General features: G+C 45.3%; 1 protein-coding gene across 6 annotated transcripts in view; it reads left to right on the forward strand.

The window, feature by feature from the left end:
* LOC139387322 (maestro heat-like repeat family member 1) overlaps window positions 1-17,910 on the forward strand; it is a 38,020-nt gene extending 20,110 nt beyond the window's left edge. For 5 of the 6 annotated variants that reach the window (XM_071133463.1, XM_071133450.1, XM_071133471.1 and 2 more), the window contains 17 exons: window positions 1,890-1,985; window positions 2,079-2,183; window positions 2,796-2,931; window positions 3,385-3,497; window positions 3,685-3,837; window positions 4,549-4,703; window positions 5,573-5,738; window positions 5,866-6,062; window positions 6,340-6,477; window positions 6,616-6,730; window positions 9,319-9,465; window positions 10,284-10,472; window positions 12,680-12,829; window positions 13,517-13,651; window positions 13,928-14,030; window positions 14,467-14,532; window positions 15,266-17,910. In XM_071133463.1, coding sequence (XP_070989564.1) covers window positions 1,890-1,985; window positions 2,079-2,183; window positions 2,796-2,931; window positions 3,385-3,497; window positions 3,685-3,837; window positions 4,549-4,703; window positions 5,573-5,738; window positions 5,866-6,062; window positions 6,340-6,477; window positions 6,616-6,730; window positions 9,319-9,465; window positions 10,284-10,472; window positions 12,680-12,829; window positions 13,517-13,651; window positions 13,928-14,030; window positions 14,467-14,532; window positions 15,266-15,342 — 2,241 coding nt within the window. In that variant the 3' untranslated portion in view covers window positions 15,343-17,910. Of the gene's footprint in view, window positions 1-1,889; window positions 1,986-2,078; window positions 2,184-2,795; window positions 2,932-3,384; window positions 3,498-3,684; window positions 3,838-4,548; window positions 4,704-5,572; window positions 5,739-5,865; window positions 6,063-6,339; window positions 6,478-6,615; window positions 6,770-6,827; window positions 6,889-9,318; window positions 9,466-10,283; window positions 10,473-12,679; window positions 12,830-13,516; window positions 13,652-13,927; window positions 14,031-14,466; window positions 14,533-15,265 lie in introns of those variants that run through there. The other variant, XM_071133486.1, reaches the window with a different exon arrangement.
* Window positions 17,911-19,239: the final 1,329 nt, after the last annotated feature.

Below are 19,239 nucleotides of genomic sequence, written 5' to 3' on the forward strand. Positions count from 1 at the left end.
AGATGACTACACTGTTTTACAATGTGCTTCTGTGTAATTGTTGCTACTTTGACAAAACTGCAATATTAAATAACAATCGAACCGCACTTTCAAGATGTTAGGTGTGTGTCGGGAGAGAGCAGGTAGCCTATACAATCAGACAACAACCCGATCTGGGATGATGAACAGACATTGTCCTTCTTACCTAATAAATGTTGCTTATGTTGGTGATGAGGCTACACAACGTTCCTGCACGTTGTTTTGGTTGTAAAAACATGTTTTTGCTCAACAGTAATGTGCATTAATCTGCTTCCTGAAATGAAAGTATCTGCCCTGTTTCGCTGCTGGCTCTCGCTCCTTCTCCCCCCTTTACACACGGAGTGAAGGGAGAGATGCGTTCTGATAAGAGCATACTGACAGTTGAGCAACATTTTAGAAATGTAATTGTGGGAAAGACATAGTTGTTTTAAAACAACTACTGTTAAGAGTAGAGTCTCAGCCTTGTGTATACTGTAAAAATAATTTCTGTCAAGATGGAGGAAATGACACCACTTTACAAACGGATGATGAGCCAGGGGAACGGAGAGGGGCGTACCATCTGGGGTGAATACAATGGGCCGTTTTTGTAGGATGTTACATTTTACTGTTGGATCAATTGCATTGCTACCCAGCAACAAGATCATATTTAGAGTTAGCACTCTAGCTAATGTGTTTTGAGTTTCCACTTCCTCGGGCAGCAGGTAGCCTAGCGGTTAGAGCGTTGGGCTTCTAACCAAAAGGTTGCTGGTTTCAATATCTGACTCGACAAGGTGAAAAATCTGAGCAAAGCACCTCAACCCTAATTAGCTCCAGGGGTGTCGCACTACTATGGCTGACCCTTTAAAGCCAACACATTTCACTGCACCTATCTGGTGTATGTGACAATACATTCTATTTATTTATTTGTATCATTATGTAGTGTATGGCCTAGGACAATATACACAAACATGCAGGCAAATAAATCAAACGAATATTTGATTATTCTGGATCCTATTTTGTTATTGCACATCAGAATAACTATCATGCATTCCCTGAACACGTGAGATGAAATGTCTAATAATGTCTTTGCACTGGATAAAGTCAGTCTTAGGGCCTTCCCTCTCAGCTACCTTGCTTCAAAGTACCGCCATTTGATCCTGGATTCACTGAATGAGTTATTTTATTAGACTCTTTAGTTGTAGGCTAATGTTCTAGTCGTATCCCATAATAATTATTGGATAATACCTCCAGGAGACCTACTGGGTGTGTGGACGTTTGTTCCAGCCCCAGTCTAACATGTCAGATTCTACCAATCAGCTGCTCAACAGGACCTTGTTAATCTGACTCAGTGCTGAATCAAATGCCTGCACACCCAGTGACCTGATTCTCCAGGTGGAGAGTTGACCACATGTTTATACACTTACTGTGCTGTGTTTGTGACTTGAAGGATTTGTTCACAGTGGTATGGTGGTGATGTTATGAAGTATCATTGTAGCAGGTATAGGTATCGAAGCCTTCGTTTGTGATCTAGCTAATGATTGGGCCAGCCTAAACAAATGCAGATGGGCAACCCCATGCTTCAGCCATCTCTAGCCTAGCAGCCCAGGAATCATCACCTAGATTCAGATGCAGGCTAATTAAAACAAAACCAAAATTCATTTTTTTTATTGTTTATTAACATAATGACTAATCATTTGTAGACTACAAATTGACCACAAGAAGCCCAAACAGGTATGTTTGACTAATACATGATCATTTCAAACCTTGTTTACATTTGTGTACGATCATGTCTCTCTAATGCGTGGGAATGCTTGAGAACAGTCTTCAATCCACCTTCAGCAGAACCCTGACAGTGGAGATGATAAAGCTTCTATCTACTGCTTTTCCCTCAGGCGTTATACAAAGACACCTTCAATGCTCTTCAGGAGTTGTTGAGGAATATTCTTGCAAGAGACCTGAGTCCAGACGGACTCCAGAGTGTATTCAAGGTAAGTTGGTGATAAGAAGTATACGCTTAAATGTTGACTTATTTATACCTTGATCTTAAACTCCACTTTGACCCTGTCTTTGGTTGTCCTCAGCACATTGAGGAGTGGTTGAGTTCTGGTCAGGGTCATGAGCGGGAGAGGGCGATGAACACCACCGCTCACATCCTAGAGTTCTACTTCAACAACCTCCACGTCAAAGTGAGTCAGAACTTCTGCAAACCCTTCTTTCTCAGGTAATATTTGGACCTTACTAGCGGAAGTCCTTGAGTTCTGTAGACATGAACTAACAGCAAATATAGCTGTGTTTGTGTTCTTCAAAATGTTTGAGATGCCATAATGTTCAGTAGTGTGTCTTATGAGCTGACCGATGTCATTTGGTAGGAATATGGGGCTTGTGGTACCAGCACCACAAAATACTGAATGACATGGAAATAAATCATCCAGAACTCCCGGGGAACCGTAGAAGTTGATAAAAGTGCTTATTTATTGTTAAAGGGATTCTTGTGGATTTTTGCAATGAGGCCATTTATTTACTTTCCCAGACTCTGATGAACAGGTGAACTGCACTAGAAGTCTATGGGTATCTGCCAGCTTCCTTGTAGATACCAATATACTTTGTCATTGCGCTAACGCTAGTTAGCATTGGCTTGTGAAACAACCTCTAATTTCCTTAATACTGGACACAGAGTCATAAAAATGGTATCCACAAGTGGGGGAAGTAGATACAGGGCCTCATTGCCAAAATCCTGAAGGATCCCTTTAAACGTGGAACCAACCCATAGCCTTAATCTGGGTGTTCTGTCTTTGTAGAACATGGTAACCTTCCACAACCTGGGTTCTCTCCTGGGCCGCCTGGCCCCCCGATGCACCGACCCCAACCCCCTGGTCCGCAGGGCAGCCATCGACTGCATCTATACCCTGCTCTACATCCAGCTACGCTACGAAGGTAACACACATCACTACACACACACACACACACACCACTACACACACACTGTCTCTGATTCAGTACGCCTTGTTTTGTTTAGTTTCCTTTTCTCTGGCGACCAGCTTAACTCCCCCAGCGACCAGCTTAACTCCCCCAGCGACCAGCTTAACTCCCCCAGCGACCAGCTTAACTCCCCCAGCGACCAGCTTAACTCCCCCAGCGACCAGCTTAACTCCCCCAGCGACCAATACAGCCCATTTGTGGGCCCCTTTAATACGGGAAACTCTGGTTCCGTTCCAAAGGGCACCCTATTCCCTATATAGGGCCCATAAGGCTCTGGTTCACTATATAGCGAATGGGCTGCCATTTGGGAAGCACACCTCTGTTTGTGTGGCATTCCGCTGGGAGGGAGATTGCAGTGTGTGGAGCTCAGCTGCAGCTGGTCTCATTGTCTCCCTGCCCTGGCGCTAGGCTTCTCTCTGGACTATAAAGACGACTCTGTGGAGAGACTGATCACACTGAGGGAGAGCATGGACAACCCAGACCACTCTGTCCTCTACAAGACCTGCTCCGAGCTGGCCAAGGTGAGGATAGGAGAATACAGCATTACATAGTCAAACATATTTACACATTATGTTTCACCTTGGGTTTCAAAATGCTGGTCAACTCTTTCTGGAAAACTGGAGAATTTAGGGAAAGTTACTGGAATTTTGCAACTCTGCTTTCATAATGTGTCTTTATTTTGTCTGTCTTTTCCCCTCATCTGTGTAGATCATCAGTAAGCGTCTGCCCCAACAGCAGCTCAACACTCTGATCTTCATGTTGATTGAGGGCCTGGTGGACTCCCAGTCTAACTGCTCCAGAGCCTCCAGTGTTCTACTCAACACCCTGCTGAAGAACAGAGGAGCTGGACTACAAGACCTGGTTCGCTCTCACGCTCACTGGCTCTCACGCTCACTGGCTCTCACGCTCACTGGCTCTCACGCTCACTGGCTCTCTCACGCTCACTGGCTCTCTCACACTCACTGGCTCTCTCACACTCACTGGCTCTCTCACACTCACTGGCTCTCTCACACTCACTGGCTCTCTCACACTCACTGGCTCTCACACTCACACTCACTGGCTCTCTCACACTCACTGGCTCTCTCACACTCACTGGCTCTCTCACACTCACTGGCTCTCTCACACTCACTGGCTCTCTCACACTCACTGGCTCTCTCACACTCACTGGCTCTCTCACACTCACTGGCTCTCTCACACTCACTGGCTCTCTCACACTCACTGGCTCTCTCACACTCACTGGCTCTCTCACACTCACTGGCTCTCTCACACTCACTGGCTCTCTCACACTCACTGGCTCTCTCACACTCACTGGCTCTCTCACACTCACTGGCTCTCTCACACTCACTGGCTCTCTCACACTCACTGGCTCTCTCACACTCACTGGCTCTCTCACACTCACTGGCTCTCTCACACTCACTGGCTCTCTCACACTCACCGGCTCTCTCACACTCACCGGCTCTCTCACACTCACCGGCTCTCTCACACTCACCGGCTCTCTCACACTCACCGGCTCTCTCACACTCACCGGCTCTCTCTCACACTCACCCCCTCTAAATGATCTGTGTGTGTCAGGTATCAGAGATGCTGGAGGTGCTTCACATCCGTCTGCAGATGATCAGTGAGGAGCAGGTGAAGGTGTCTGTGGCCCAGTCCATCCTCATCCTGGCTACACAGCACCTCCAGACTGTCATCAACACACTCATCTCCTACCCCCTGCCCTTCGACAGGTGAGAACCATCTCTCCCTCCATCTCCTACCCCCTGCCCTTCGACAGGTGAGAACCATCTCTCTCTTCCTCTCCTCCCTCCATCTCCTACCCCCTGCCCTTCGACAGGTGAGAACCATCTCCCTCTCTTCCTCTTCTCCCTCCATCTCCTACCCCCTGCCCTTCGACAGGTGAGAACCATCTCTCTCTTCCTCTTCTCCCTCCATCTCCTACCCCCTGCCCTTCGACAGGTGAGAACCATCTCCCTCTCTTCCTCTTCTCCCTCCATCTCCTACCCCCTGCCCTTCGACAGGTGAGAACCATCTCTCTCTTCCTCTCCTCCCTCCATCTCCTACCCCTTGCCCTTCGACAGGTGAGAACCATCTCCCTCTCTTCCTCTCCTCCCTCCATCTCCTACCCCCTGCCCTTCGACAGGTGAGAACCATCTCTCTTCCTCTCCTCCCTCCATCTCCTACCCCCTGCCCTTAGAAGAGGGGGAGAGAGATGGTTCTCACCTGTCGATCTCCCCTCTGTTCAACAAGGAAGATTCCTCTGTTTTTGTTTCTCCATTTGACAAGTGACAGCTCTCTCCTATCCTTCTCCTTTCCAAAAGTCAACTCCCTTTCTCCCTGCTTCATTTGACATGTTAATTCGCTCGCTCGCTCGCTCGCTCACACACACACACACACACACACACACACACACATATACACACACACACACGAGTGAGACTCCATGTATCTTCCAACCAGTATTTCTGGAGAACTGATGGATTTGGGGAAAGTTAGACATTTCCAACCCTGTGTGTAGTAGCAGAGGAAATGTTTTCACTGCCTCCCATTCAAAGTGAGCCCTACCCCTCATGGTCACTTCTCCCTGTGTGATCCCCAGTTGGAGCTGTGAGATGTGGATTGCCCTGGGGGCAGACAGTAAACTGGCCTCTCAGATCATGGAGATGCTGATGGAGAAGCTCAACATCATGGTACCCTACGTGGACAAGAAGGAATCCATGATGAGAGGAGGCCTCACCAAGGTGGCCACCAGTCACCCTCTAGCTGTGAGTAGCAGGTTGTAGAGTGCTATGATGAGACTGTAGATGTCTGGGTAATGGTGTGTTGCTAGGTTTATTTGTTTCAAATGTACAAGTCTGAGCAATCATTTTCTATGCTATTCTATTGTGTCAGATGACCTGTGCCCTGAAGGAGATGATGCTGAACGGGCAGAGCCAGGAGGCGGTGGTGTCCCTGTTCCCCCAGCTCTTCAGCTCCCTGCTGGTCCGCCTGGGCTCCAGCGTGGGGGTCACACTACCCAAAGACATCAACAGCTCCGGAACAAACAGGAAGAGCCCCACCAAACTGGCCGCCGGCTTCGACGTGTGCGGGTGGGTTAGGAGACGACATACGCTAGCTAGCACATACTGTATCATAAGACACACGGGCTGGAGTGCAGGGACACTCCATTAGATTATCTGGAGAGCCACTGTTAGAAAATAACTAGAGGTTAGGTCCTACAGGGGTCCAGGTAATGACAGTATCTGTTTCACTGATCATAGTTACCATACAATGTGAAGTTGTGAAAATGAAGTTCCTTCAGGAAAAATGTAGTTATTTTTATTCAAGGTTTAACTCCTTTGTCTGTGTGTGTTCCTGGGTCTGCAGGGTAGCGGTGGAGGCGCTGCGGATCCTCCTGGCCCGGGCCCAGCTGGACCATGTAGTTAAACCCCTGGACCAGGAGGGGGCCTGGGACAAGATGAAGGACCCCCAGCAGCACATCACCGGGGTCACCCTCCTCGCCAGGTACACCCTGACCCTGGCTTCATGTCCACATCCTGGTTCAACCCTAACCTCAGCCCTAACTCTTTCTTCATGATATGTACAGTATAGCTACCCTATATGCTGTACCAGTTAGTGTGAGAGGTGTGTTGTTGTTTTCAGGGCCATGGCCAAACACGCAGGCCCTCGTCTCCCGGCCATAGTGGAGTGTCTGTGCCCCTGTCTCAACAACATCTACGAGTGTCAGAGGGTCACTATCACAGCCTTCTTCTCTGAGGTGAGCCAAGCCCAGGGCCCACTGTTGTAGGTCTGTGAGGTGAGCCAAGCCCAGGGCCCACTGTTGTAGGTGAGCCAAGCCCAGGGACCACTGTGAGGTGAGCCAAGCCCAGGGACCACTGTTGTAGGTCTGTGAGGTGAGCCAAGCCCAGGGCCCACTGTTGTAGGTCTGTGAGGTGAGCCAAGCCCAGGGACCACTGTTGTAGGTCTGTGAGGTGAGCCAAGCCCAGGGACCACTGTTGTAGGTCTGTGAGGGGAGCCAAGCCCAGGGACCACTGTTGTAGGTCTGTGAGGTGAGCCAAGCCCAGGGACCACTGTTGTAGGTCTGTGAGGTGAGCCAAGCCCAGGGACCACTGTTGTAGGTCTGTGAGGTGAGCCAAGCCCAGGGACCACTGTTGTAGGTCTTTAAGGAGGGAATATGGTAGAATGTCCACCACCACACTGATTATACCTATCCAGACCCTTCACATCTGCAAACATATAAATCCTGTGTCACACCAAGCAATTTGGATGCAATTTCTGTTGCAGATGCAAGTGACATCAGCTTTGCTGATACACAAAGCAATTCAAATGCAATAGAAATTGCATGCAACATCCAACCCTGTAATACATCATGGTATCATAAAAAAAAAAAATTGCCAAACGTTTGGTAATTGTAACATAATCGTTATAGACAATGCTGGCTGTAAAATTTAGATAGTTAGTGAAAATGTTGCTGTTTTGCCAAGCTACTGTAACTAGCTAGCAAACCAAGCTAGCGATGAGCTAGGTTAGCTAGCTAGTGCAGTTCATGTTGGACAGAAAGGTCTGGGGGAGGAGACGGGTTAAAGAAGAATCTTTAAGCCTTGAGACAATTGAGATATGGATTGTGTATGTGTGCCATTCAGATGCTGAATGGGCAAGACCATACAGAAGTGTCTTTGAACAGGGTATGGTAGTACAGTAGGTTCCAGGCACACTGGTTTGTTTCAAGAACTGCAACTCTGCTTACTAAGCTAACATTTTGTTGATGTATTTAACCCCTTAGTTTAAGCATTAAACTATCTCCATAAAGTTCCATGTATTTTTTAAAAAGTGGTGCACGGCTACCTTCAGACTAGTCTTATGAGGGTTGTGGGCGTCCTGGAGCAAAACAACTGACATGTACGTGGTTGTGAGGGTCATATTAGTGTGTAGCCCAAACTGTTCAAACACTACAGACAGAAGTTGGCAGATCGGATGTACCGACTTCAGACGGTTCCCGTGATGCTTGTGGGGGGGGGGGGGTCGTAAGGTAAAACATGGCGTTGGAGGGGGGGGGCTGCCCACATCCACTCTAAGGGGTTGTAGAGGTGTGACAGAGTTAGGATGTCAAACTGGACATAGTGGCTTTACAGTATTATAATACTTAGAAGGAATTGCATTTTAATTGCCGTTGTCACCAGGAGTCAAATTAGTTTACATTGCATTTGTTGTGCTTTTGTAGGTCTCCTTCATGCATATCTCAATGTACCGGCTTCACACTGTGTTCTGTCTCTGTGGCTAACGCTAGTTGCTGAACCACTGTGTTCTGTCTCTGTGGCTAACGCTAGTTGCTGAACCACTGTGTTCTGTCTCTGTGGCTAACGCTAGTTGCTGAACCACTGTGTTCTGTCTCTGTGGCTAACGTTAGTTGCTGAACCACTGTGTTCTGTCTCTGTGGGTAACGCTAGTTGCTGAACCACTGTGTTCTGTCTCTGTGGGTAACGCTAGTTGCTGAACCACTGTGTTCTGTCTCTGTGGGTAACGCTAGTTGCTGAACCACTGTGTTCTGTCTCTGTGGCTAACGCTAGTTGCTGAACCACTGTGTTCTGTCTCTGTGGGTAACGTTAGTTGCTGAACCACTGTGTTCTGTCTCTGTGGGTAACGCTAGTTGCTGAACCACTGTGTTCTGTCTCTGTGGCTAACGCTAGTTGCTGAACCACTGTGTTCTGTCTCTGTGGGTAACGCTAGTTGCTGAACCACTGTGTTCTGTCTCTGTGGGTAACGTTAGTTGCTGAACCACTGTGTTCTGTCTCTGTGGGTAACGCTAGTTGCTGAACCACTGTGTTCTGTCTCTGTGGGTAACGCTAGTTGCTGAACCACTGTGTTCTGTCTCTGTGGGTAACGTTAGTTGCTGAACCACTGTGTTCTGTCTCTGTGGGTAACGCTAGTTGCTGAACCACTGTGTTCTGTCTCTGTGGGTAACGCTAGTTGCTGAACCACTGGCTTCACACTGTTCTGTCTCTGTGGGTAACGCTTGTTGCTGAACCACTGTGTTCTGTCTCTGTGGGTAACGTTAGTTGCTGAACCACTGTGTTCTGTCTCTGTGGGTAACGCTAGTTGCTGAACCACTGTGTTCTGTCTCTGTGGGTAACGCTAGTTGCTGAACCACTGTGTTCTGTCTCTGTGGGTAACGCTAGTTGCTGAACCACTGTGTTCTGTCTCTGTGGGTAACGCTAGTTGCTGAACCACTGTGTTCTGTCTCTGTGGGTAACGCTAGTTGCTGAACCACTGGCTTCACACTGTTCTGTCTCTGTGGGTAACGCTTGTTGCTGAACCACTGTGTTCTGTCTCTGTGGGTAACGCTAGTTGCTGAACCACCACGTGGTGACAGAGCTGATGATGATGGATGTCCTGATGAACAACATGATGGAGCGTATCTCTGACCCCAGCTGTACCGTCCGCATGCTGGCCGTCAGGGGGCTGGGGAACATCGCTGTGGGATCACCTGAGAAGGTACATATGGAGGGGGGAGGGGTGGTGCTGGTTGTCAGGGGGCTGTGGAACATCGCTGTGAGATCACCTGAGAAGGTACATATGGAGGGGGGATGGGAGGTGCTGGTTGTCAGGGGGCTGGGGAACATCGCTGTGAGATCACCTGAGAAGGTACATATGGAGGGGGGATGGGAGGTGCTGGTTGTCAGGGGGCTGTGGAACATCGCCATAGGATCACCTGAGAAGGTACATATGGAGGGGAGGTGCTGGTTATCAGGGGGCTGGGGAACATCACTGTGGGATCACCTGAGAAGGTACATATGGAGGGGAGGTGCTGGTTGTCAGGGGGCTGGGGAACATCACTGTGGGATCACCTGAGAAGGTACATATGGAGGGGAGGTGCTGGTTGTCAGGGGGCTGGGGAACATCGCCATAGGATCACCTGAGAAGGTATGACTGATTAATCTTACCTCAATGTGGCAACATTACGCAGACAAAATGTATTAACAGAAGTTTCAAGAGATATCAGAGGGATCGGGTTAGGATATACTACAGAGCAGGAGCAATGAGTTAGCCAGATATATTTTATAAACAACCTAAAATATATATTGATTTTTCTGGTTCATTAAGACATCTGAACTGTGTTTTTGGTTGAATCAAAAGCAAATTTTAAGCTTATATAAAATAAGTGATTTCAGAATATTTAGGTAAGTTATCTGGCTAATCCTACTTTGTAGTATATCCCTCTCGTCAAACCAAGACAGCAGCAGAGGGGAACAATGTTTCAGACAAATATGGATCTCTAGGTAATCACAACCTATACCTAATCTATTTTATAGGTAAATAAGTATGCCAAGGAGCTGCTGGCTGCTATGAGCTCTGGGATGGAGGAGAAGGACGACCCTGGGAAACGCATCACTCTGGAGGCCATGTCGGGCCTGTCCAAGGTGCTCCTCTACCTGGACAAGAAGAACGTCCAGCTGCTGGTCGTCTACATCTTCATGAAGATTAAACCCTTCCTGGAGAGTGTGAGTTGAGCAGATACACACTTCTATGTTGTCATGGTTACCACCCTGCTGTAGCCCACTGTTGTCATGCTAGAGTTACCACCCTGCTGCAGCCCACTGTTGTCATGGTAGCATTACCACCCTGCTGCAGCCCACTGCTAGATTGCCTCTGAAGCTAAGCAGGGTTGGTCCTGGTCGGTCCCTAGATAGGAGATCAGATGCTGCTGGAAGTGTTGTTGGAGGGCCAGTAAGAGGCACCCTTTCATCTGGTCTAAAAAAAAACTCCCAATGCCCCAGGGCAGTGATTGGGGACATTGCCCTGTGTAGGGTGCCGTCTTTCGGATGGGACGTTACAGGTGTCCTGACTCTCTGTGGTCACTAAAGATCCCATGGCACTTATTGTTAGAGTAGGGGTGTTAACTCTGGTGTCCTGGCTAAATTCCCAATCTGGCCCTCATACCGTCACCTAATCATCCCAAGCTTACTATTGGCTCATTCATCCCCCCCTCCTCTCCCCTATAACTATTCCCCAGGTCATTGCTGTAAATGGGAATGTGTTTTTCAGTCAACTTAACTGGTAGAGTTTGGGTTCAGTCAAAATAAATAGAGGTGAATCCTGGTCCCTGTACATTGATTCCATGTCCAGTAGCTTTTGTCTATTGACTTTATTACTTTGGGGCGGCAGGTTCAGTGTGTGTTTTGATATTTTAACCTGTGTGTCGTGATTGCGTTTGGTGTAGGGGGACAAAATAAAGTGGGTAGCGCGTTGGACTTGTAACTGAAAGGTTGCTAGATCGAATCCCCGCACTGATAAGGTAAAAATCTGTCATTCTGCCCCTGAACAAGGCAGTTAACCGACTGTTCTTAGGCCATCATTGTCAATAAGAATTTGTTCTTCACTGACTTGCCTCGTTAAATAAAGGTTAAATAAATAAAAATAATACAATTACTGAAACTTTGCAAGGTTGCAAAATAGGTTTCTTATCTCAGGGGCCTTTTGTAGTTAATAACATAAGACATACAGTTTAACCTGATGTCACAAGCGTCATTGAGGTATATGTGGTTGGGTCTTTAAGCTTATTTGAACTATTCCTGACATAAGTCTAGCGTCTGGCACCCTAAAATATGCTTTTCTCTCTTGGTAACTCCCCTACCTGATAGATATAGATTAAGATGAAATTACACCAATCCCTGACATGGAACCCAAACCAGCTGCGAGCGTGCTCCATCGTGTACACATTTATTTTGTCACTCTACACCAAACGCCATCACGACACACAGGTTGAAATATCAAAACAAACTCTTAACCAATTACATTCATTTGGGGACAGGTCGAAAAGCATTAAACATTCATGGCAATTTAGCTTGCACTTGCTAGCTAATTTGTCCTATTTAGCTAGCTTGCTGTTGCTAGTTAATTTGTCCTGGGATATAAACATTAGGTTGTTATTTTACCTGAAATGCACAAGGTCCTCTACTCCACACATAAAAACGGTCAACCGAATTTTTTCTAGTCATCTCTCCTCCTTCCAGGCTTTTTCATCGTTTAACTTATATGATGATTGGCATCTAAAGTTTCATAGTATTACCACGACAACCGGCAACAGTTAGTCTTTCAATCACCCACGTGGGTATAACCAGTGAGGAGATGGCACGTGCGTACCTACTTCTATAAACCAATGAGGAGATGGGAGAGGCAGGACTTGCAGCGCGATCTGTGTCAGAAATAGGAATGACTTCTATTTTAGCCCTTGGCAACGCAGACGAGCAGTGTGGGCGCAATAATTGAATAACATGGATTCCTACATTTATTTTGCAGCGAGCGGTGTTGTCAGGGTATTAGAGACTAGTGGCCTCTGAGGAGGATGCTTGTGATGTGGCTACAACGACTGAAACACATTTGTTAGGCTTATTACGTTTCACTTCTCAGAGAGAAGGCAATATATATGTTTGATATTTGGTGTTTTGAGTTCCTAGTTTCTCAGGGCCAGATTTCTATCATGTAGAAGTTGACAGGATCAAGAAAAGGACAACCTTGTTTCAATAAATGGATGTAAGACTGAGTCGCTCTGGATAAGAAGGGTTTGATCTGCTAAATGACAGTGTTTTTAAATGATGGGTTTAGGTTGGATCCTCTGAAGGTTATCTAGGTCTACTGCTGTGTGTTAACGTTATGATGGGTTTAGTGTGGATCCTCTAACTGCGCTCCTGTATTGTTGACCCAACAGGAGAATGATGAGATCCGCTGTGCCTCCATCATGCTCCTGGGGAACCTGTCTAAGTTTGGTTCAGGAGAGCCTGTGTTCAAAGACCAGATCCACAACGTACTGGTCAGCCTGCTGCTGCACCTCAGTGACCCCAACCTGCAGGTGGTCAAGGTGGGTAACCTCACATCAACACTCAGGCAGTGGACTTGGGGAACTATGGTTCTACAAACTGGTTTGATGTTTGGTACACTATACCTGTTGTCTAGTTTTCTTTGCAGTCCTGTGCTTTACATACCTAGAATTAATCTGATATAGTCTGGTTTATATCATAGGATTCATCTGGTATAGTCTGGTTTATATCATAGATTCGTCTGTTATAATCTGGTTTATATCATAGATTCGTCTGATATAGTCTGGTTTATATCATAGATTCGTCTGATATAGTCTGGTTTATATCATAGATTCGTCTGTTATAATCTGGTTTATATCATAGATTCGTCTGTTATAATCTGGTTTATATCATAGATTCGTCTGATATAGTCTGGTTTATATCATAGATTTGTCTGATATAGTCTGGTTTATATCATAGATTCGTCTGATATAGTCTGGTTTATATCATAGATTCGTCTGATATAGTCTGGTTTATATCATAGATTCATCTGATATAGTCTGGTTTATATCATAGATTTGTCTGATATAGTCTGGTTTATATCATAGATTCGTCTGATATAGTCTGGTTTATATCATAGATAAGTAAATGATACGTTATTACGTCATGTGGATTGAACTGAAGCATTCTTTGTGCAAAGACTCAGATGGTAGGCTAAAAGACTGTTTCCTGTCTGTTTGTCTGTGCAGGCGTGTAAGTATGCCATGCGAGTGTGTGCTCCGGTGGTGGGCTCAGAGCTCATCACCACTATGTTCCAGAACCATCTCCACGAGGACAAGAGTCTGCACTACGGAGAGTTCATCAACGACCTCACCAAATATATTGTGAGTTGATCACTGTCTAATACTGTAATACTCTACTCACCATCCACAAACTGGTACAAACCTCATTGTCGGCCATCAAAACCAGTAGCGGAGATCTGGCGTCAGGAGGTGGAAATTATTTACCTACTGTAGTAAACAGCTTTTTAAATGCGTTGCACGCTATGCAATCACTAGAGCAGTTGCCTTGGAAACCCACCTTGAATAATGTTCTATTACAAAAGGTTAGTTATTTTTCTCTCTTTATATGATAGAACTGTTCTTTTGATTTGTCCCCAGATTCAAGACTTCCCTGGCATGCTCAACTTTTACCACATCACTGTCATCCAGTTCTTCAAAAGCAACTGGGCCGAGGTTCGGGCCGGCGCTGCTATGTTTATCGGTAGGTAGGGAAACTGGTTAGTGGGATGTCTCTGTTTCCTCAACTTCACCTCAACACCAGGGTTGGGTTCTATTCCATTTCAATTCAGGAAGTACACTGAAATCCTAATTCTCTTCAATGGTTTTCAATAAGGAAAATTGGAATTTAGTTTACCTTGTGAATTGACCTCAACCCTGCTCAACATGGCTCTGCTCTGTGTCTTAGCTCCTGTAGCTATCCTTTGTAGTCATTCATGAGTTAGAAAAGTATTAGTCATTTTTCAGACAGTGTTCTATTATTAATATTGGATAAATGTCATAATTAGTTGTAATTTTCAAGAAGAGAATATCAGTGAAGCTGTTTGCACAAACCAAATATTCTCTCTCAATTACCATGGTAGAGATTTTCACTTAAACATTTATCTAATGAAATGTTAAAGGCCTTTATTTCTTTGTAGGTTTCCTTCTGGGTAATCTTCCTGAGGAATTATTTTCTCACATCAACATGGGGAGTGTGACCAAAGGTAGGCTGTTTCTCTAGTTCTGCTTCCCAGTGAGTTGGGCCTGTTGGAGCGGTTGTAGTAGTCTGTGTGATGAGTACTCCTTCCATGTGATATTACTGTCACTAACGGTGCTTGGGTATGTCGGGCCAGGAGTTATTCCTGCTCAGATCCAAGGGATCAGGGAAACCTCCTCATACTCATTGTCTTCTGTCTGACCAGGGAAACCTCCTCATACTCATTGTCTTTTGTCTGACCAGGGAAACCTACCTCATACTCATTGTCTTCTGTCTGATCAGGGAAACCTCCTCATACTCATTGTCTTCTGTCTGACCAGGGAAACCTACCTCATACTCATTGTATTTTGTCTGACCAGGGAAACCTACCTCATACTCATTGTCTTCTCTCTGATCAGGGAAACCTCCTCATACTCATTGTCTTCTGTCTGACCAGGGAAACCTACCACATACTCATTGTATTTTGTCTGACCAGGGAAACCTACCTCATACTCATTGTCTTCTCTCTGATCAGGGAAACCTCCTCATACTCATTGTCTTCTGTCTGACCAGGGAAACCTACCTCATACTCATTGTATTTTGTCTGACCAGGGAAACCTCCTCATACTCATTGTCTTCTCTCTGATCAGGGAAACCTCCTCATACTCATTGTCTTCTGTCTGACCAGCGTTGCATAGGAGTGATGTCACCTGGGGAAAGACAATGACCTCATACTGTGTTCTGTGTGTGGTGTCTCCCAGGTCTGGTCATGCTGCTCCAGGACCCAGACCCAGTGGTGAGAGTCAAGGCAGCTGAAGCTATGGGCCACTTCCATTGAACAGACACACATCCTGCCTGCCATTCATTACTTCATTAGCTGTTTGAGTTGTTCATGTTACTGTTTTCAACAAAGATGATCTGGTACTTCACATGTTGACAGTGCAACTTGAATTAGTCCGTGAAAATATGTATTAGTGACCAAAGACTGTACCTCCATGTATAGAAAAACATGCATAGTACTTTGGAGCAGTATTATGAAATCTGACACTTTTAGAATGTTGACAGTAGGTTAGATCAATTGGCCAATGGGCTTGACCTCCGCTGAGCTTAGTGTTTAGCTGAATTCCAAATGGAGCCCTATCCCCTCTTCCCTAGGCACTCCTGTAGACCTGAAGGGAATAGAACGGAGTAGGCAATATGGTAGTTACTTCCTTGGCCTCCTGATGGGATTTGCCTGCTGGATGGAATCTCCACCATATTGGTTATAGCTGTCTGTCCCTTTCAGGTCAGGAAAAGGGGCTTGTGGGGAGGGGCTAGGGGTTGATCTCCAGCCTCCACTCCATTCACACTAGTGTAGTGGATCAACCCCTGAAACACATGTAGGGCTGGCACTATTACGGTTGTGGATGAAGACCGATGAAGACCGTAAAGAATAACCTCCATTACCGTAGAAAATGAATGTGTGCAGTTAAGTCCCTTTCTTCTGCAACATGGACTCTTAACATGATTTATCTTTGTTGTAATGTAGAATGTTCATTCAAATGATGTTAACTGGTGTGGCTCATGCAATGGAATGTACTGCACTTTTTGTAATGTCTATTGAGTTGAATCACCAAATCACAGCACATATTTTACTTCCTGCTTTGGTCCTATGGGTAGACTCGCAATGGCTGCCAGTCCACCCATAATGCCAACGTTGAGTTGAACGGGGACTCCCGTTTCTATGGCAGCACATGCAGTCAGGAACGGAGGAGAAATGTGCGTCTAATTTATTCATTTGTATTTATTTTGCTATTTGAACGGTTGTTACGGTGACCGCAGTCATTTGGCTGACCAAATTGCCGTCCTACAAAGCTCCATGACCGTCCACAGCCCTCCACTCAGGGAGGAGCAGTTATCATCCACGTCCAAGGAGGCTGTCTGTCAGCGAGGACAGCCCAAAACCATCCCATGTACCTGTTCTTACACTTACTTCTGAGGCAGAAGGGATTTCAGAGGCTCCATTTATTCTCGTGCTAGCATTGTTTAACAACAGAACTGCATCCTGAAACACTATTGTAGCTAGTTCAGAAAATGTCTTGTAGGAACAGGAGTTTTCTCCTGACCACGAGACCTCACCAGGGGTGAAAACAGGCCCTAGTTATACATTGAGGGCCCAGAGTTTCTACTTGTCAGGTCAGGGAAAACGCCTGGGTCACTTTCATTAGGACCACGCAACGGAAAATGAATATGGGAAGTTAGTCCCTCCCTGTTTTCAGTCAGTTTTCTTCCGTTTGGTGCCTAATGAATGTGACCCCTAGTCTTTATCTGTTCTTCTTTACCCCAGGTACAACATGTACGCAACCAGGCACTCCCATGGAGTTGCCACAGTGTCAAATAATCAGACCTGGATTTAAATACTATTGGATTTATTTCAAAAGTAGTGTGGTTTACTTTAACCTGCCAGAGGGGCAGGGTTTGCAGTTTAGCCAGCGCTTTTCTATTGGATCCATTGTGCCAGCAGGCAATCAGAATTAAGAACACCTAATGTACTTGAAATGATTTCAAATAGTATTTGAACCCATATCTACAAATAATATTTTTACTGGGTAGCTGCATTAAGATGGACGCAATAATCTTCTCTTTCTTTTCACATCGCTCCTAGTCTTCTCACACTCTTTCTCTTAAAAGATGCACTTCACTTTTCACATCACTCCTAGTCTTCTCACCCTCTTTCTCTTAAAAGATGGAATGCACTTTTCTTTTCACATCGGTCCTAGTCTTCTCACACTCTTTCTCTTAAAAGATGGAATGCACTTTTCTTTTCACATCGGTCCTAGTCTTCTCACACTCTTTCTCTTAAAAGATGCACTTCACTTTTCACATCACTCCTAGTCTTCTCACACTCTTTCTCTTAAAAGATGCACTTCACTTTTCCACTCCTGTCCGTTTCATGTGATTAGATTAGGGTACTGATTATAACAGGTTATGAGGTCTTAAGAGATGACATTCCTGTCGAGGTTTTACGTTGCACTACTTAATCAGTCTGTCATTGTACACAGTGAATGACACATCCACATGTTTTTGTTGTGTTACTGATGGATAGAGATGTTTTACTGTGGTAAAGTGCAGTATAGGCGCTATTTAATGTATTGCCTACATTGGGTAAAAGTCCTGGTCCTAAAGTACAGCTGGATTGGACCTGTGTGTCTGTCGGTGTCTGGGGTGTTGAAGGGTTACTGGGGATGATGGCTGTTCTGTTGGACCATTCTTTGTTAATGTAATATTTTAATGTGACATCTTTCAATAATGGACATGGAAAAAGTATCATGTATGCACACTGTGTCCATTTGAAACGGAAACAGGCCTATGATGTTGATGGAAATCATATTTTATTTACAAAATAAAGTGACGATCCCTATAAAAATAACTGGTGTCCTGAGCCTTTTATGACACAATTGTTCAAAGGAAAGCACTAAGACATAATACATCACATGGTTATTAAAGCTGTTTTATAAGGAAAGTATGGAGAAAGATGAATATATAAAGGAAAGGTACTTCTATACTATTGAGGATATAAACCTTATGTGAAAGCTTATTTGATAACCTGTGGGAGTCCCCTGCTCTCCTCACACTCACAGCATTCATCTGGAAAGGCATCTGCCTGATGGAAGTGAATTGGGGAATAAGATTTAATTGTGTCCATCAGAGCAGTTTTTCTAAATGACTAATGGTTTTTAATATATCTCACTTCAAAGTACTGTCCACTGGGTCTCTTCACAACTCCTCAAAAGTAAGAGAGGAGAGTATTGTTTGGGTAGTTTGAAGACTATGAGAAGAAAAAGAAAGTGAGTCTCACCCAGCAGTATTTGGATCTGTAGTGTTCAAGGTGAATCAAACCATTGGTGATGAAGTTAATTTAACTCTAGGCCATGTAATTGATGTTACATTCACTGCACGTTCTATCTGGACACGGTATTCAACTGCAGTCAGCAGATTGGGGTCTCAGGCAGTCTGAGATAATCAACGCCTAATGGAATAGAATACATACCGGCGTATTGAATCTGACTCAATTTAACTTCATGACCAAATGACGGCTTGTTGAATGCAATGGGCTGAACCTTGATAACCACTCGCCCATGTGAATGACTGGATGTCCTCTTAAAACTGCTTCCAGCGACCGCTCTGCATGAGAACCCCATATTGTCTAAATAAGCAATCCTATCTCAAGATCCGTAATGGTGATTTAAAATGATCAGTGTCATCATCGCATTGAATGGCACCGGTGTTCTTCTCAGGTCAACACAGTTAATTTCAGATAACAATTGGTTTACCGTAAATGGCAGCTCCACATTGTCATGCAGGTCATTTCAAATCTTAATTGACCATCTTTAAATAATGACTTTGAAGGTAATGCAATCATATACTGTAGCTGCACTTGAGGAGGCTATGGATTGGAACGCCAGCTAGATCAGTGGGCAGGACAGGAGATGGTGATATTGGTTCTTCATTGTCCTAGAGAAGACAAGGGAGGGTGATATTGGTTCTTCATTGTCCTAGAGAAGACAGGAGATGGTGATATTGATGCTTCATTGTCCTAGAGAAGACAGGAGATGGTGATATTGATGCTTCATTGTTCTAGAGAAGACAGGAGATGGTGATATTGATGCTTCATTGTCCTAGAGAAGACAGGAGATGGTGATATTGATGCTTCATTGTCCTAGAGAAGACAGGAGATGGTGATATTGGTTCTTCA

This window comes from Oncorhynchus clarkii, chromosome 3 (assembly GCF_045791955.1).
Source record: "Oncorhynchus clarkii lewisi isolate Uvic-CL-2024 chromosome 3, UVic_Ocla_1.0, whole genome shotgun sequence".
Classification (NCBI taxonomy): domain Eukaryota; kingdom Metazoa; phylum Chordata; class Actinopteri; order Salmoniformes; family Salmonidae; genus Oncorhynchus; species Oncorhynchus clarkii.